Source organism: Alligator mississippiensis, chromosome 8, assembly GCF_030867095.1.
Source record: "Alligator mississippiensis isolate rAllMis1 chromosome 8, rAllMis1, whole genome shotgun sequence".
In the NCBI taxonomy this organism is placed as follows: domain Eukaryota; kingdom Metazoa; phylum Chordata; order Crocodylia; family Alligatoridae; genus Alligator; species Alligator mississippiensis.
This window is the reverse complement of record NC_081831.1, coordinates 26,420,257-26,436,929: the sequence shown is the minus strand read 5'-3', so window position 1 is coordinate 26,436,929 and position 16,673 is coordinate 26,420,257. Positions and strand designations below refer to the sequence as shown.

Sequence of the window (16,673 nt, the reverse complement as noted above, 5' to 3'; positions counted from 1 at the left end):
TGTGAGGTCAGTGACAGACCCAGCCCTTGCAGGGGGTTTCCAAGACATAAAGGGAAAACCCATTTGATTCCCACAGCTGAGGAGGAAGGATGACTGTCTGAGGGGGCACTGAGGCTGTTCTTCTTCCTCTGGTGCATCAAAACTAGGCTTGGCAAACTTCAATTTTTATTTTTTAATAATTTTAATGGCTAAAATTAATGTTTATTTTTAGATATCCAGGAGTTAATAGGCATCTATTGACTCCTCTGTGAAATCCTATGAAATATGAACTTTCATTTCTACCCAGGAGAACTTTTACAATCTTTTCTCTAATGCCTGATGAAGGGTGTTTGTGCCCAAAAGCTTGCAATTAAAGAAATGTTTTTGCAAAAATCTTGTTGGTCTAATAAAGGATATCATCTCCGCTACGAGTCCTGATTATGTTTATTTTTAAGCATTTATTTAAATTTTTATTGCTTTAAAGTTCAGGATTGTACAAAATTAGGGGAATAAGGGGAGAGGCAGTGGCCACCCTCAGATCCTCTGTGCTTAGCCGGCCTGGCCTGGGCAGGACCCTGCTGCTACGGGGCTGGAGCCTCGACTACTCTACTCTTCTTCCCACACCTCCCCACTTTGTGTAGGGCTTTGTTTAAGTAGCTTGTTATCTTCCTCCAGCTTGCTTCCTGCATCTGTGAAAGAGCAGTTAATCACTTAACTGGGGCCCCTACAGGATACATTTGGCAATCTAGTGATTGCAGCAAATGAAAAAGCTGACCTCTTTAACGAATTCTTTGCCTCCATATTTCTGAACAGGGACCAGGACATTTCCCCCACTAGGATTGTGGATGGACCCAGGGCTGGCACCGCCATGCCTAGGGTCAGGGATGACCTAGTTAGGGAACTTTTGGAGGGGCTGGACTTGTTTAAATCAGCAGGTCCAGATGCTCTTCACCTGAGGGTGCTGAGGGAATTGGTGGGGGTCATAGCGGGGCCCCTGGCATGGCTCTATGAGCGCTCGTGGGGCTCTGGCCAGGTACCAGATGATTGGAAAAGGGCCAATGTGGTCCCCATTTACAAGAAGGGGAGAAAGGAGGACCCCGGCAATTATAGGCCAGTCAATCTTACCTCAGTCCTTGGGAAGACCTTTGAGAAAATTATCAAGGAGCACATCTGCAAGGGCCCAGCAGGGGACGTAATGCTCAGGGGCAACCAACATGGGTTCATTGAGGGCAGATCCTGTCTTACTAACCCGGTTTCTTTTTATGATCAGGTCACAAAGTCCTTGGACGAGGGCGTTGAGGTGGATGTCGTCTTCCTGGACTTTAAGAAGGCCTTTGACATGTTTTCCCACCACATGCTCTTAAAAAAACTAGGTATCTGTGGCATTGATGCCTACACAGTCAGATGGGTGGCAAACTGGCTAGATGCTCGCACCCAGAGAGTGGTGGTGGACGGGTTGTTTTCAACCTGGAGGGATGTGAACAGTAGGATCCCCCAGGACTCGGTCCTGGGGCCTGTACTGTTCAACATCTTTATCAGCAATCTGGATGTGGGTGTAGAAAGCACGCTGTCCAGATTCGCTGACGACACCAAGATGTGGGGCGAGGTGGGCACGCTGGAGGGGAGGGACAGAATCCAGCTAGATCTAGACAGGTTACAGAGGTGGGTGGATGAGAATAGGATGGAATTCCACGCAGACAAGTGCAGGGTGCTGCATCTTGGGAGAAGGAACCAGCAACACACCTATAGGCTGGGAACACTCCTCTGGTCAAAACAGTGGCAGAAAGGGATCTTGGAGTCATTGTTGACTCCAGGATGGACATGAGCCAGCAATGCGAGGAAGCGGTCAGGAAGGCCAACCACACCTTGTCTTGCGCCTACAGATGCATCACAAGCAGGTCCAAGGAGGTGATCCTTCCCCTCTACGCGACACTGGTCAGGCCGCAGTTGGAGTACTGCGTCCAGTTCTGGGTGCTGCACTTCAGGAGGGATGTGGCCAGCATTGAGAGGGTCCAGAGGAGGGCCACTCGCTTGGTCAAGGGGCAGGGGGTCAGGCCCTACGAAGAGAAGCTGAAGGGCCTGAATCTATTCAGCCTCCACAAGAGAAGGCTGAGAGGGGATCTGGTGGCCATTTACAAACTCACCAGGGGGGACCAGCAGGAATTGGGGTTACGATGAATAACAGCCACAAATTGTTAGAGAGGAGGTTCAGGCTGGACATTAGAAGACACCACTTTACGGTTAGGGCCGCCAGGCTCTGGAATGGGCTGCCAAGGGAGGTGGTGCCCTCTCCTACCTTGGGGGTCTTCAAGAGGAGGCTGGACAGATATTTGGCTGGGGTGATATGATTCTGGTACCTGTTCCTGTCTGGGACAGGAATTTCCCTATTTCCCTTCCATCTGAGAATGTGAGCTGAAATGGACGTTTATCTAGGTTTATTGATACAAATAAAAAACTGCTGAGCCTAATTAAAGCCAATGTGCTCTCTCACATACACATTGTGGGGAAAACTCCTGTACTGTTGAATTTATGGTTGCAATCCACAGGGCAAAGGAAGAATCCCTCTCAGCAATGATAGGACGAGATAACTGAGGCTTGGAGAGAGGTAGCAGTTTGTCCATGGTCTGTGGCAGAGCTGGGAATTGAATGGTGCCTTCAGAAAGTTTTTGGAGAAGGTGGCAGAGAACTATGAGCCATTGAGGAGGGTGCAGTACTTTGGATATTGCTTCCCTGGTGAGAATTTTCTCTTTTGTCAGTGGGAGAATCTGTTTGATCCAGCTGGGGCATCTGCAGCCCTCTCACCACCACAAGGTGCTATTCCTCCACAATTTTCACTGGTATGGGGTTGCTGGGAGAACAGGCACTTGGATAGAGTTTAATTCTCCTTGTCCTGCTTTGTTCCCACCTCTCCAGGATTTGGGTGTTTGCATCGTACTGAGCTCTGCTTGCCAGAACCCCAAACACTTCAAGGGCCCAGCCAGCTGCAGCCATGGCACCTCTTGGAGGACAACAGCAGTTTCCCCAGCAATACTTCAGTCCCATTTTCCTCAGGTATGAGCAATGCTCCTGCTCTGTAGAGCAAAAGGCCTACTTCCTTAGCAGACCAGACTTGATTAACCCTCCAGGAGTGAATGTCAGTGCAGCTGCATTTGTTGCACAAATTACCAATTAGCTCAAATTATGAGTGAGACCTTATGTGGGGGATAAGGCAAAATGCCGCATTTATTGATTATAATATTCAAAAGAGCTCTCTCTCTCTTCCACATACACTTCCAGTCACTCTGCAGATGTTATAATTACCAAAGTTTGTTTCTCAGATACTACGCTAGGTGGCCAGCCTGGCTAGTATGAGGTCAGGAACGAGGGATACAGATGCGTCTGTGTTCCAGTGAAGTTTGCAGTGTTACCCCACCTCCTGCTGCAAAGTTTCTCTCCTTTATAGGGGTTATCAAGTTGGTGTTGGGTGACTGGTCTGCCTTTTCTGATTCTGTGGCTCCTTTGTCTGAAATCTCAGTACTTTTCCATCCTGCCAAGCAGTTCATCGTTGCCTTTAGGTGTTGCTCTTCAATCACTGTTTTACAACATTCTTCCATTATTGCTGGTCTGGGCTATGTTTGGAGTCTCTAGCTCTGAGATGTTGCAGACGTCGTTTTTTCTGTTTACCTTTATTCTTTGCCTGGTACAGCTACTTGCCTGGTTTCTTCAGCTACTTCAACATGATTCACCATTTGGTAACTTGTTTGCTGACATACAGTTTACTCTGCTTTTGCCATTCATTCATTCATTCATTCATTCATCCAAATAGATATAAGAACACAATAACAAAAGATAAAGATACAATAACAACCTTAATTCATAATAGCAACTTAAACTCACTATGTTAAAACATAAAATAAAATGACTGCTATACTCATGCTAAACATTCATAGATTCATAGATGTTAGGGTCGGAAGGGACCGTAGCTGATCATCGAGTCAACCCCCTGCCCTGGGCAGGAAAGAGCTAGGTGCATGTCTAGCCTCCTCTTAAAGACCCCCAAGGTAGGGGAGAACACCACCTCCCTTGGAAGCCCATTGCAGATTCTGGCAACCCTTCCTGTAAAGAAGTTCTTCTTGATGTCTAACCTAAATCTGCTCTCTGTCAGTTTATTGATTTATACTAAAGCTTAATTAAAACTAAACATTATTAAAATAAAACAAATGCAAATTAGTTTAAAAACAAATAAACCAATGCTGATGCAACACATTAACCACCTGTAAAGAGCTTTATATTTACACCATTCTGGACCCTGAGGTCCTTTCTGCTTCTCTGAAGTCTGTGTCCTTGCTCATTTGGCCAGAGCACAGCAGATGTGCATTTAGGCCAATATCACTTCCATACTGATAAGAGTTTTACATTTGAGATGTTTCCTGATTTAGAAGAGAGGAAGTCAGAGATGGTCTCTTAGAGTATGGATGCAGGTACCGCTTAGACCTTTAGTTTAAACCTGAAGCAGGACCATTTACAAGTCTGTTAAACTGATTTAAAGCTTCCTTGGACTATGCAAAAGTGTCCCTGAAAAAAACAGTGACCTGGTTCACTGTTCCGTGTGGATACCGAGTGTTAGGGACACAGGTCTCATCAGTCATCCAGGCCTCCCATGCTGCACCACTCCTCCCCCCCCGCCTCACTCCCCTGCTGTAACTTGCTGCTCTGTCCACCCCAACAATATCTCCAACAGGGGCTCCTCTGCTGGAAACGTGCTGGTACACCTATCGTGGCAGCTGCTCCAAATCATAGAGGGACCACAAGTTTCTCTGCAGTGCTGCAACCAGAAGACAAGGTGTGCTTTGCAATTGCACGAGCTATTGTTTCTCCTGACAGGAGATGGGGGTCAGGACAAGCCCTTGGGTTTCTCCTGTTTAGCTCCAGCTTGGCATGGGCTGGCTGTGCCAAAAGCACCATTTTCCAGATGAGGAAAGAAATTAACTTCCCCAGCCAGCCTGGACAAAGCTGGCATGTTTGGGTAGGACAGGAGACGCCTGGGCATAGCTGAGGCTTACCCAGATGTGCAGTCCTGCAAGCCAGTGCAGTGGCGGAGTCATAGAGAGACAGGGCCGGGCACAGGAACGAGCAAACTGTGTTGCCGCCTGGGGCCCGGACAGAAAGGGGGCCTGAAAATGGTAATTTTTGGATTATTATGATCGTTATCTCTGGTGACAGGGGGCCTGATACTAAAAGTTTGCCCGGGGCTACCAGGAGTCTAGGTACTGTGCTGCATAGAGAAGTATGTCATCCAGTGCAGTTCATTGCTTGAGGCAGGATCATCCCTATCCAAACCACCCTTTACAAATCCGTAATCTAACCTCTTAGTAAAATTACCCTCAACCCTGACAAAACACCCAAACCTGCCACAGGTAAAGCAGCCAACACTCTGCTTCTGTAAAAGGTTGTTTATACTTGAGTGCCCAAGTACAGGGCCACACTCCCCCACACACTGCAGAGAGAGGCAAAAACTCCCCCAGCCCATACCGATTTGAGCATGGGGTAAAATGCCTTCCTGACTCCAAATCTGCCGATCAGTCTGACGGTGAGCGGAGGGGGCAAGACCTTCTCGAACAGTCCAAAGCTTCCTTAGGCATCTATTCCACTGCCGCACCATTCCAGCAGTAAATCTTTTTTCCCTTGATATCCAATCTAAACCTACTGTGCCGCAACTTCAAGCCATAGGTCCAAGCCCTACTCTCTGCAGTAGAAAAGGTGCTTTCCTTCTTTTTTCTGGGAACCCATCAAATATTTGAAGACTGCTATCATGCCCCCTCTTAAGTGCCTTTTCTGCAAGCTGAGCATGCCCAGCTCCTTCAGCCTCTCCTCATATGACTTTTCTTCCAAGTCCTTTTTTCTTCTTGTCACCTGCCTCTAGACTCTAACTTTTTCATATACCTTCTAAAATGCGGAGCCTCTTACCCTCAATTTAACTTGTGGTTAGGAGTGTGATTACTTGATCAATGAGACCATTCCAGTCACAACTTGAAAGCTTTATATTAGGGTAGTCAATAGCAAAAACTTATTGGTACTAATAAAAACAATGCTTAGGCAGCCTTGGATTCAGGAAGAACAGATCTGCTGGCCAGGCGTTTCTGCTTTCCTGGGGACTCTCGCTAAGTTGTTTTTTCTGCTTGGCTTTGGGGAAGGTCCAGTTTGTCACTTCCCCATGTCCAATATTTATAGATGGCTGGCTTGCCCTTTGGCCTTGGTCAGTTATTTATTAACTGAGGCCTGTGGCCTGTCAAGGCTGCTTTGCTCTTTCCATCCTAAAGGCTGCCTTTTTGTCTATAATCATTTGGACATGTTAGCAAACCTACATTTATAATAGCAAAATAACTATTAGTACATTTGGGTCACCTTAGTTATTAATGTTTTAGGATACAATTGTAAGACAGAGTATTTAGGATATCGGCCCCTTGGCTTGCTCTCCAGTCATATTTCTGCAGCTTTGACTCAGGTTCCCTGAAAATGGACAAGCCTGACATCTACACTTTCCCTGCAGTTTTGGCTATGCTTTGGATAGCATATGTTTGATCAAATTATAGTGCTGTCTGTCACCCATAGCTCATGCTGCTCAGGCCTATACATGGTCTACAGAGCCCAAAACTGCCACAGTGCTCTAGATGAGGCCTAGCCAGTACTGAGTAGAGAGACACTATCACTTCCTGTGTCTTGCACCTAATGCTTTTGATCACCCCGACCAAATGCTGTTTTGACCCAGTTCACTGTGAACCAGATCACTGTTATGTGTGAACACCAAGCGTTCTGACATGGGTCCGGTCAGTTCTCCAGGCATCCCACATTCAAGGCAGGATCAGCCCTACCTAAACCATCCCAGCCAAGTATTTGTCTAACCTGGTCTGACAACAGCATGAACAACCCTCATACAAAGTTACCAGCCACAAGCCTTAAACACCCTGACCTGCCCCAAGGAAAGCAGCGGGACAAGGGTCCTGCCATTATCCTCAATGATAGGCCAGTTGGATAAACTACTTAATGCATGCTATGAGCAGCACCAAGTGTCCATGTCATCCACAGTATATGACATGGTTCCTGGTACACTATAGCAACCATAGGGATCCTCAAACACTGGAAATTACCTTGGGACTCCCAGCCCCCTGAATGAAGGATCCAGCACACCTGGTAGGGGAAGGAGGAAAGCTGAAGGGGAGAGCCTCTCCCAGAAGCATTTTCCCATGATGGTTACAGCTGGTCTGGGCCCACACACCACTGGTCTTCTTCAGGAGAAAGAGGGGACAGAAGCTGTTGAGTAGTGTATGTGCTGACTCCCACATCATACCAAATGTTGGTGAGTTGTGCACTATTGCTGACTGATGGTATGCCAGAGGCTGGGGACTGTTTCAGCTGTGACCTCTCTAACCTTTACTATGGTTCCTTCTGCAGCTGCTTCTCAGGGCGCAGCACATGTAACAAGGGGAAAGCTCCCAAATATCACTGATATGAGTGGTCAGACTTTAGAACAAGTACCTAGAGCAGTTGTGGAATCTCCATCACTTGGAGCGTTCAAGAGTTGGCTGGACAGACACTGAGCTGGGATGGTTTAGACAGGGCTAATCCTGCCTTGAGCATGGAGTGTGGGATAGCTGGAGGGTCTGTCTGCTTGATGTTACAGGACATTTTGTGTTCACACACATAACACTGAACTGGTTCACAGTGAACTGGGTAAAAACAGCATTTCATTTTCCATGGAAATTTTTGAACCACTCCAGGCAGCTTTAACTCAATTTAAGTCTTGTATGTCTATGCTCTTCAAGCCCCTCTGGGTGTGTTCCTGCCCTGTGTTAGCTTGTCCAGCCCAAACACACGAGTCTGTGTGCCTGCCTTAGCATGCAGCTGTCTTGCTGCACTCTCAGTTGAGACTGCAAGGAGCCAGCAGGCAGGGAGCTGCTCTCCAGTCCTGCTCTGTTCCATGCTCCCATCATGTCAGACGTGATGATGTTTAGGTCCCTTCCGCCCCTAAGTGCTATTGATCCATACATTGATGATACTCTCAGGGAGTGTCACCCCCTAAATATGTCCCCTGGGGGCCCCTGAAAACTGGTGGCCCCTGCAAGCGCTCCCCCCCCCAGCATGATGGCTGTCTTTCCCCAAGGGGCCCTCAGGCATGTTGAGGGATCCAGATGCCAGAGCTCCCCTCCTTTGCACCCTCAGGCTCTGATTCTTTGCCTGGCATTGTAGGAGGAGACTCTGGAAGGATATGTTGTCAAAGCTCCAGGGGAGCCACCTTTCTGCGAGGACTATATTGGCACCATTCTGAGGAAGCAGCTTCTTAGGGGTGTCTGAGGTCTCTCTTAGTCCAATGATTTCCCCACCCAGCCTGGCTGAAGTTGGCAAGTTTGGGTAGGACATGAGAGCTGAGGCCATGTTTGGGGTCTTCCCCAATGCCCAAACCTCCAAGCGCAGGTTGTCTCTGGCAGGTACTCCCACAGCAGTGTGTAGCCAAGGCTGGGTAGAGGGGTCATGGCTGAGACACTGGTGAAGGGGAGAAACTCATGAGTAGCAACTGGGTTTGCTCCAGAGCTAATGTGATCTTAGAAGGGCAGTTAGTTTGTTAGGAAGAGGGAGAAACAGAGGGACAAGAGCCAGGGGACCATAAGATGGAAGGAGCAAGGATGGTCTGGCCTGGCGGCCCTGCTCAGGCCTTGAAATCCATGTCTGGAGAGAAGTCACACTGCTTGGTCAGGGCTGCACTGGTGCTCCCATTCTCAGCCCCCCCATGGTTGCTTAGTTCTGCTGTGCTACAATACAATTCCTAGATCCAACAGGCCTGTGCATGTCACAGATTCTGTTTCTGACCAAGTACCCAAGGCTGCTCCAGGTCTGGGGCCCTGGGGCTCTTTGGAGATGTTTCCCACATGGTGTCCTCTGCCTCCAGGCTCTCATCCCTGCAGGCCAAACTGCTGCGTCTGGCCTGGAGTGTGCAAGAAGTGTGCAGCATGGCTCCATTCTGCAAAGGTGCTGCATGGGAGCAAAATACAGAGGGCAGAGTTGGGCTTGGCAGTCCAAGTCCACATCCCTGTGCAGGACACATGGCCTTGTTCAGCCATTCGCACCCTGCCCCCAATCCCTTCAGCCAGTTGCCTGCACCTCAGAGCCCTGCCCAGATGCCCAGCCCCACAGCACACAAAGCTAGTGGGGCATATGGGGCAGGTGGCCATGGCATTGGTGAGGCAGAGATAGGATAGGTGAGGGTGATAGTGGGATGGTCTTCTTGGCATTTCCAAACCTGAATAGGCATCCTATGGGCCAACTGATGTTTTCAGGGTGGCTGGACCTGGCAGCCAGCCATGGGAGTGGCACTACCCAACATACCTGCATGCTTATACAGATGCTGCCCTGGCAGTGGGGGTGGGAGCAAGACAGGACATGACTCATAGGTGAGCTCAGTCTGGGCATGAGGGCTGTCCTGCCTCTCCTTGACACTCACATGGGGAGAAGAAAGTCTGTCTCCTCAAAGCAGGCCAGTGGGTAAAAAGGGATGGAGCTGCTGCTTAGGGCCCCATAGACAGAAAGTTTATTGAGAAAGGGGAATGCAAGACTGTTCCAGAACAGGTTAGGGCAGTGGTTCTCAGCCTTATTAGACTCCAGCCCCCACGTCCCATTGTTAGCCCCAAGACCCCCTCGCGAACCCCAAGGACCCCTTGTTAGACAGAAGGCCCCCTCAGAAAATGTCAGCTCTTGGTTTTCACTCATTTTTGGACTACAGAAATATACTACAGCAATTCTTTTATGACAAGGCACTCAGACCCCAACAGGGCAGGACAGTTTGGATGCAAGGCCCCACATCCCCCTCTGAGTCTCTGGGACAGGGCAGCCAGGCCTCACTCGTGTGACTTGATGACCAGCCCTGGCTTGGCCTCTTTGATGGTACGTAGGTCTGGCCACATTTCTTCAGTCACAGTGTGTGGGCTCAGCCTGTAAAGAAAACAAGAGAGGAAGAAGCATGAGCCCTCGCTGTGGATGGACCCAGAAGTCCTGGAATGGGGGGGCTGCCACCACAGGGCTTCTTCCTTTCCAGGCCCACTGAGTTGATAGGTGCTTCTGAGTTCACAGGAAGCAGCAGCTGCCTCATGCAGCCAAGGAACCCAGCATGAAGGCACCATTCTCTCTCCTTGGCAGCACACAGCGCCTTAGAGCTAGAGCCCAGCAAAGAAGGGGAAGGGGAAGGGGAAGGGGAAGAGGCATGGCCTCAGGCACTGGCCTGTCTCATTATGTCTCTGTTCCAGCCCTGCGGCCATCAGCAGGATTAGTGGGGGCTGCTTTGCAGCTGATCCAGGTACACCAGAGAGCAGGGGGCCTAAAAGGAGAGCTGGGCAAAAAGCTATCAATCCCCTCAACAGTACCCCCTGCTGCTCCCTGGTGCCTGCTCCCTTGCTTTTAGAGGGGCTGGGGATCAGCAGCAAGGGCAAATTGCTGGCAGTCTGGGCCCTCAGGGAGGCAGCGTTTTGTACCTTGTAGTAGGGAGCCAGGTTATGAGCTCTGGTCCATGGCAGCTAAAGGTTGCTGACCCCTGCACTACAGCCTGCAACTTTTCAATGGGTCAGACACAGCCTTTCTGGCTGTCTGGTGATGCAGCTGTAATGGGTGGGCTTGCCTCAATTTCCCTGGCTGTGTTGCATGCTGCTGCCCGGGAAGACCTGGGGTGGCTTTCACCCTGGCTCAGGGGAGGGGGGATGCTGATTCCTGCCCACAGCTGCCTCAGATGATGGGGGATGGGTTAGGGTTCAGTTTAGGTTGGGCCATGAGAATTTGAGGGAGAGAGAATTATCTACAGTGGAAACCCCAGTAATTGGGGAGCCTTCCCAGGACTGGCCCTGGGAGATGGAGCAGAGAAAACCTGAGTGCAAAGCTGGCTGGAGAAGTGGGAACCATTTTAGATCCAGGGCAGAGAGATCATGGCAGGGCTGCCAGTGGTTGGGAGTTGCCACTTTGTTGCAGGAAGGCTTTCTGGTTGCCCCCCTTCCCTTTATGGGATAAATTCCCTGCTCCTGACTGGGGCCAGGAAACAAGGAGAAACACTGAGGCCAGCTCTCAGATGTCAAAGAGCAGTGGGCTCACCCTGGCTTGATGATGCTTCAGGGAATATTCAGAATATTCCTAGCTCTGGAAGGGCTGGGGTCTGAGGCAGGAATGCCCTGGGATGTGTGGTGCAGACAAGGGCCCATCATGGGCTGGCAGGTACTGCTGCTACACTGCTCTCCCAGGATGCAAGGAGTTAGGTACATGTGGGCGACCCACCACAGAGTCTGCAGCTGGCAGCCAGGCTGTCTCAGTCCCTGGCACAGCTCCTCCACACCAGCCATGCCCAGCTGATTGTCCTGCAGGTCCAGTTCCACCAGGGCACAAGGATGGCCAAGGGCCAAGGCCATCTCATGGCAGCTGTCAGCCCTGAGGCTACACTCCCGCAACCTGCAGCAGGAAGAGGAGATAGCACTGATTTTTGGATCACTCAAAGGAGGTTCTTTGCTCTGGGCAAGCCCTGATGAACCCTGAGGTAGTGCAAAACCTGCACAGTCTGTACCCATCTGGCCATGGGGTAAAATTCCTTCTTGACCCCAAATGCAGCAACCTTGACCAGAGGGGCAAGACCCTCTAGCCAGGAATGGGAGGATTGGCACAGCCCAATCCCAGTCCCCACCCTGGGCTGCAGCTACCACCCAATGCTTCTGAGGAAGGTGAAAACAAACAAATCCTGGAACCTGCAGCAACAGGAAGGGGATAAAAAAAATCCTTCTTGGCCCCATGTGGATACCGGCAAAGCACAGAAGCCTGGAAAATCCTTCACACTGCTCTGCCACCTGGGGACAGCCAAGTATGACTGCATGTGCTGCTTGGTCAAAACCAGGGGCATGAAGAAAACTCCATGCATGAAGAGTCTATTTGTAATCAAACTCCTGGTAGAGGTAGATTTCCATAGCAGACCATTTCTTCCCCACCCCTGGGAAGGTCATGCGTTTTCCTGGGCTGTTGGGGCAGGTGCTTACCAAGCCAGGCTTGGCTGGGACACTGTTTGGGGAATTAAGCCACAACAGGACAGTGTGAACATGCATTGTCAAAAGGTGAACCAGCTGGTACTTACACTAGAGTCTTCAGCCTGCAGCTTGCATGCATCAGGCCCTTACACAGCAGCTTCATGCCATTTAGTCCCAGCTTGTTACGTCCCAGATCCAGCTCCTGCAGGGCCTGGCTGGTGCTAAGAACCTGGGCAAGCTCCAAACAGCTCATAGCAGTGAGACTGCAGTACCTCAATCTGCAGGAGGAAGAGACACACAGAAAGGGAAACCTTGGCTGTTTTCCTCTTGGCCTGCCCAGAAAGAGGCAGGGGAGGCCAGCTGCCAGGGCTGGGAGGTCACTGGGGGGCAGTCCCAGCCCCGTGTCATTTCCCAGAGACACAGCCACATTTGGGTGAGCTGGAGGGAGCAAGGCAGAGCCCAGATGGGGCTGTAACAGGCTGAAGAATCCCAGCAAGGACACAGAAATGCTACAAACCAGGCAAATTGCTTCACATGGGAACAGCTCCTTGTGATCCCTTCAGCCCCTCTGCTATCATCTTAGCGCAGGAGCAGGCTACGTTTTTTGGCTGGAGTGCCAAAAAAACCACAATGTCTACCTTGGAAGGTGCGAAAGTGCCGACATGCTGGAGCCTGAAGCAGCTGTTTGCAGCCTCCTGGCTGCAGCTGGCCCACGGAGCCTGGTCTGCTTGCAGCAGGGCTTGCAGCCTCCCAGCCGCCTGCTGGGAGCAGCCTGGGCTTCGTTGCTGGAAGCAGTTCCTTACAGCTTGGGCTGGCAGTGGTGTGCCGAGCAAAATGGCCTTGGGTGCCAGGCTTGGCACGCGTGCCGGGGGTTGCTGACCCCTGTCTTAGTGCTTCCTGCCCCTTCCCCACATCCCATTGCTCCCCAGGGGACACTCTGAGACTTGATCCCAACTCCTTTGTCCATACTGCTCCAAGCCAGAGCCTCCTATTACTGCAGACTGACATCAGAGTCAGTGATGCTGTTTGCACTGAAGTGTAACTGGGCAAAATGCATGAGCAGCTGTGAACCTAAGAACCCAAAACTCCTCTAAAATGGAGACTATAGAACAGTGGTTCTCAAGCTTTTTCTACCAGGACCCATTTGTAAACATTGATGGCCAGTCCTGACCCAGTAAATAATTTAAGAAAACAGTCACTTGGCCCTGCTGATGCCCCCCACTCCCAACCCCAACTCCTGGAGGGGAGATGGCTCAAGTAGCCCCTTGCAGGTTGGAACTCTGTCAGCTTGCAAGGGAAAAGCCATGTTTTCCCATGTTTTTCTGCTTTAAAGAAGAATCCATTTTTAAAGTTTATTCGCAACTCTTTCATATATTCTTGTGACCGACTTTTGGGTCATGACCCACAGGTTGTGAAACACTGCTATGGAAGACCATGGGATTCTTAGACCTTTCCAAGGCCCAGACCATGAAGAAAGCCTCAAATCTCACAGCACTGGGCTCTGTAGTTGACCCTAGATGTTGGCATTGGGATCTTTCAAAGCGTTGTGTCTCAGGTGCCCAAGAGCTATGCCCAGTTGGCGTACATCAGGCCCAGTTTAAATGTGGGGAGAAGCCTCCATCCTCAGGCAGCCAGCAATGCCATCATGACCCACCCTCATCAGGTCCTCTTCATAGCCTTACCGCAGTCTCTGTAACATGCATCTGGGGTGTCTCAGACCATCACACAGCTTCTGCATGCCATGGTCCCCCAGCCCCAGGTTGCCACGCAAGTCCAGCTCTGTCAGGTGCATGTTGCTAATGAGCACAGATGCCAGATCACCACAGCAGGCACCTGTGAGGCGGCAGCTCCACAGCCTGCCAGAGAGAGGCACACAGAGCATAAACAGGACTCGTCACAGTTAGGGATGTGATAACTGGTTATAGTTTACTGTTCAGCAGGGGGCAGGGCACAGGCCAACAGGGAAGGGGGAGAAGGGAAGCCATGTGGTGCCCCAGCAGGAACTGGAAGGTGACAGGGCAGGTGGGCCGGGGGGAGAAGGTAGGGAGAAGTGAGGGGGAGTGCGATTAGTACCTATAGCTAGGCTCCGTGGACCCTGGTGCAGCCACTTGTAGCCTCCCTGCCACCTGCCATGAACAGCCTGGGCTCCAGGCAGACTCCCACCACTTGCCACAGAGCCCAGGCTGCTTAAGGCAGGCAGTGGGGTTGTAGCAAGTTGCTGCACTGGGGTCTGCAGACTTCAGTAGTGGGCAATTATTTGGGCTCAAGGGCTACTTAGGGAGTTTTGGTGAGCTGTCAAGGGCCAAGTCAGCACCCTCTCCCCACCCCTACAAAAGCTCACCAAAATACCCTAAGTGGCTCTAAGTGCTTCTCACTGGGCTAGGTGGCTAGGATGGGGCCATGGGCAGGTGAGAAACAGCATCTGGGAGCAGGATGGGTAGCATGGGCAGCTGCTGCCTCCGGAGTCGGGGGGGCACTTGCCCCCACACTGGCCAGTCAGCGACTGGGGTGGGGGTGTCCCAGAAGTGCCAGTGGAGCTTCTCCTGGTACCCCCACTCCCCGGCTGGCACTCTCAGGGGGGACACCAGCATTCCCGTCTGCCATCCCTGCCCATCGCCTAAGCGGGGAATGCTAGCTGTCAGGGGATGCGCACCAGCGCTCTCAGGAGACCTCCGTGCACTTCCTATGCATTGCCTGTGATGGCTAGGAAGGGGTGGGGCTGAGACTGCAGGGTAGTGACAGTGTGCGGCTGGGGCCTAGGGCAGAGCCATGATCCGCTCCCCACATGCACCTGCAATGGATACCGGTTCCATAGGCAGGGTGGTGTGGAGAGCGGATCACAGCTGTGCCCTACGCTTTCATTACCCTGCGATCCCGATGTCTCCATGGAAACCACCTGGGACCTGCACGGGCAGGGCATGCGGCCAGGTGGGCTGGATGGGGCCGAGAGCTGCATTCAGGAACAGGATGGGTGGGACTGGGGTCCGGACTCCACAAAGGGGAGTCCATGGTGGTTGTTACCAGGCAATCCTGCAATCCAATAGCAGCGTAAAGGTTCTTTATCCCCTTACAGCAATGATTCTCAACTGGGGTGATGCAGCACCCTAGGGTGCTGTGAGATCATTTATGGGTGTCACATGATACTAGCATTGTTAGGTGTTCAAACACCTACATGTGATTCACATGATAAGCCTAGAGATTTCCAATAGTAATCCAGAGTGTCCAAACTCTTCTGTACTGTTGGGGGCTGGCTGAGGTCTTTGCAACAGAAGCATCACTCTAGTATTTTTCCATTGTCAAGAAATGAGTGAATGCTAAAGCTAGCATTTTCTCAGGGGGTCTTGAGTCTAACGAAGGAGACATGGAGTCTAAGGAGGATGTGACCCAGAAGGCTCCAACTCAGCAAGGAGATGCTGAAGCAAGGCACAGGCTCATAGAGCCATCTCAACCAAAGTGGAAGGTATGAGACCCTGTCTCTTCAAGTAAAGGACCTCCCCATCCCCAAAAGGAGTCTTGAGAGCTCTGCCCCATGGGCACTTTAACCCCATGGAATTCCCTATTTAATCCTCTTTTGTGTGGCTGTCTGTGAGCAACTTCCAGAGGGATACCGAAGTGGGTAAGTCAACAGACTTCAGGCTGTCACCTGTTGACTGTCAGAAAGGCTTCCTGTCAATGATCACAGCTGTAGTGATGTATAAGGCAACCCAGTCTCTGATTCACAACTGTGGGCATATATCGGGCTATTTTGCTACTCTAAAGGTGAAGGAGATATCTGTATCTGGACCAGGACCTTATGATGTCCTGGCCCAGTTTCATGCAGAATAACTTTTACAGGGTGGATGAAATCCAGGGGATTTTTACTGAGGGGCCAGTGATGAGGTGCCCATTGACACTTCAGTATCATCCCAAGTGTAAGGCCAGGACCTAAGGTATGACCATCCCTCATGGACTCCCATATCTTCTACCTTTTGGGCCCTCAGTGCCTCCCCCACTAATCTCCTAAATTCGTTGAAGTTGGCCCTTCTGAAGTCAGGGGCTTTAGTCTTGGTATAAGCCCTCGACACCCTGCGCTGGACGGTGAATTCCAGCAGGCGATGATCACTGTCACCCATGTGGTCAAGGACCTGCAGTCCCCTCACCAGGTCATCCCCAGTGGCCAAGACCAGGTTCAGCAAGGCATCTCCACTAGTGGGGCTGTGCACCTCCTGGATAAGGTGGAGGTCCTGTTTCAGCTAGGAACCTACGCAAATGGTCAGACCTGGCTGACTGCTCCTCCCAGCAGATGTCTGGGTAGTTTAGGTCCCCCATGACAATGACATCCCTAGACCCAAAGGCCTCCATAAGAATAGAGATTCTGCCACCTTTCTGAGCAGCCTGTTCCAATGCTTGACTACCCTCAGTCAGAAAGTTCCTCCTAATCTCTAATCTAAATGTTTTCTGCTACAGTTTGAAGTCATTGCTCTTAGTCATATCCCCTGTGACCACAGAGAAAATCTCCATCCTCTCTATAATCACCCTTCAGTTATCTGAAGACTGTTATCAGATCCCACCTGCAGACTTCTCTTTGCCAGACCAAATAATCACAGTTTTTTACACCTCCCTTGTAAGTCTTGCTTTCTAGGCCCCTCGTCATCTTTGTCACTCTCCACTGGACTCTTTCCAATCCGTCCATGT

At 50.8% G+C, this 16,673-nt stretch overlaps 1 protein-coding gene across 2 annotated transcripts in view; it reads right to left on the bottom strand.

The window, feature by feature from the left end:
* Positions 1-9,736: 9,736 nt before the first annotated feature.
* LOC102566498 (NACHT, LRR and PYD domains-containing protein 12) overlaps positions 9,737-16,673 on the bottom strand; it is a 28,895-nt gene continuing 21,958 nt past the window's right edge. For both annotated transcript variants that reach the window (XM_014604552.3, XM_059732490.1), the window contains exons 6-9: positions 13,682-13,855; positions 12,107-12,277; positions 11,266-11,436; positions 9,737-9,942 (exon numbers count right to left, since the gene is read on the bottom strand). In XM_014604552.3, the coding sequence (XP_014460038.1) occupies positions 9,849-9,942; positions 11,266-11,436; positions 12,107-12,277; positions 13,682-13,855 (610 nt within the window). In that variant the 3' untranslated portion in view covers positions 9,737-9,848. The remainder of the gene's footprint in view (positions 9,943-11,265; positions 11,437-12,106; positions 12,278-13,681; positions 13,856-16,673) is intronic.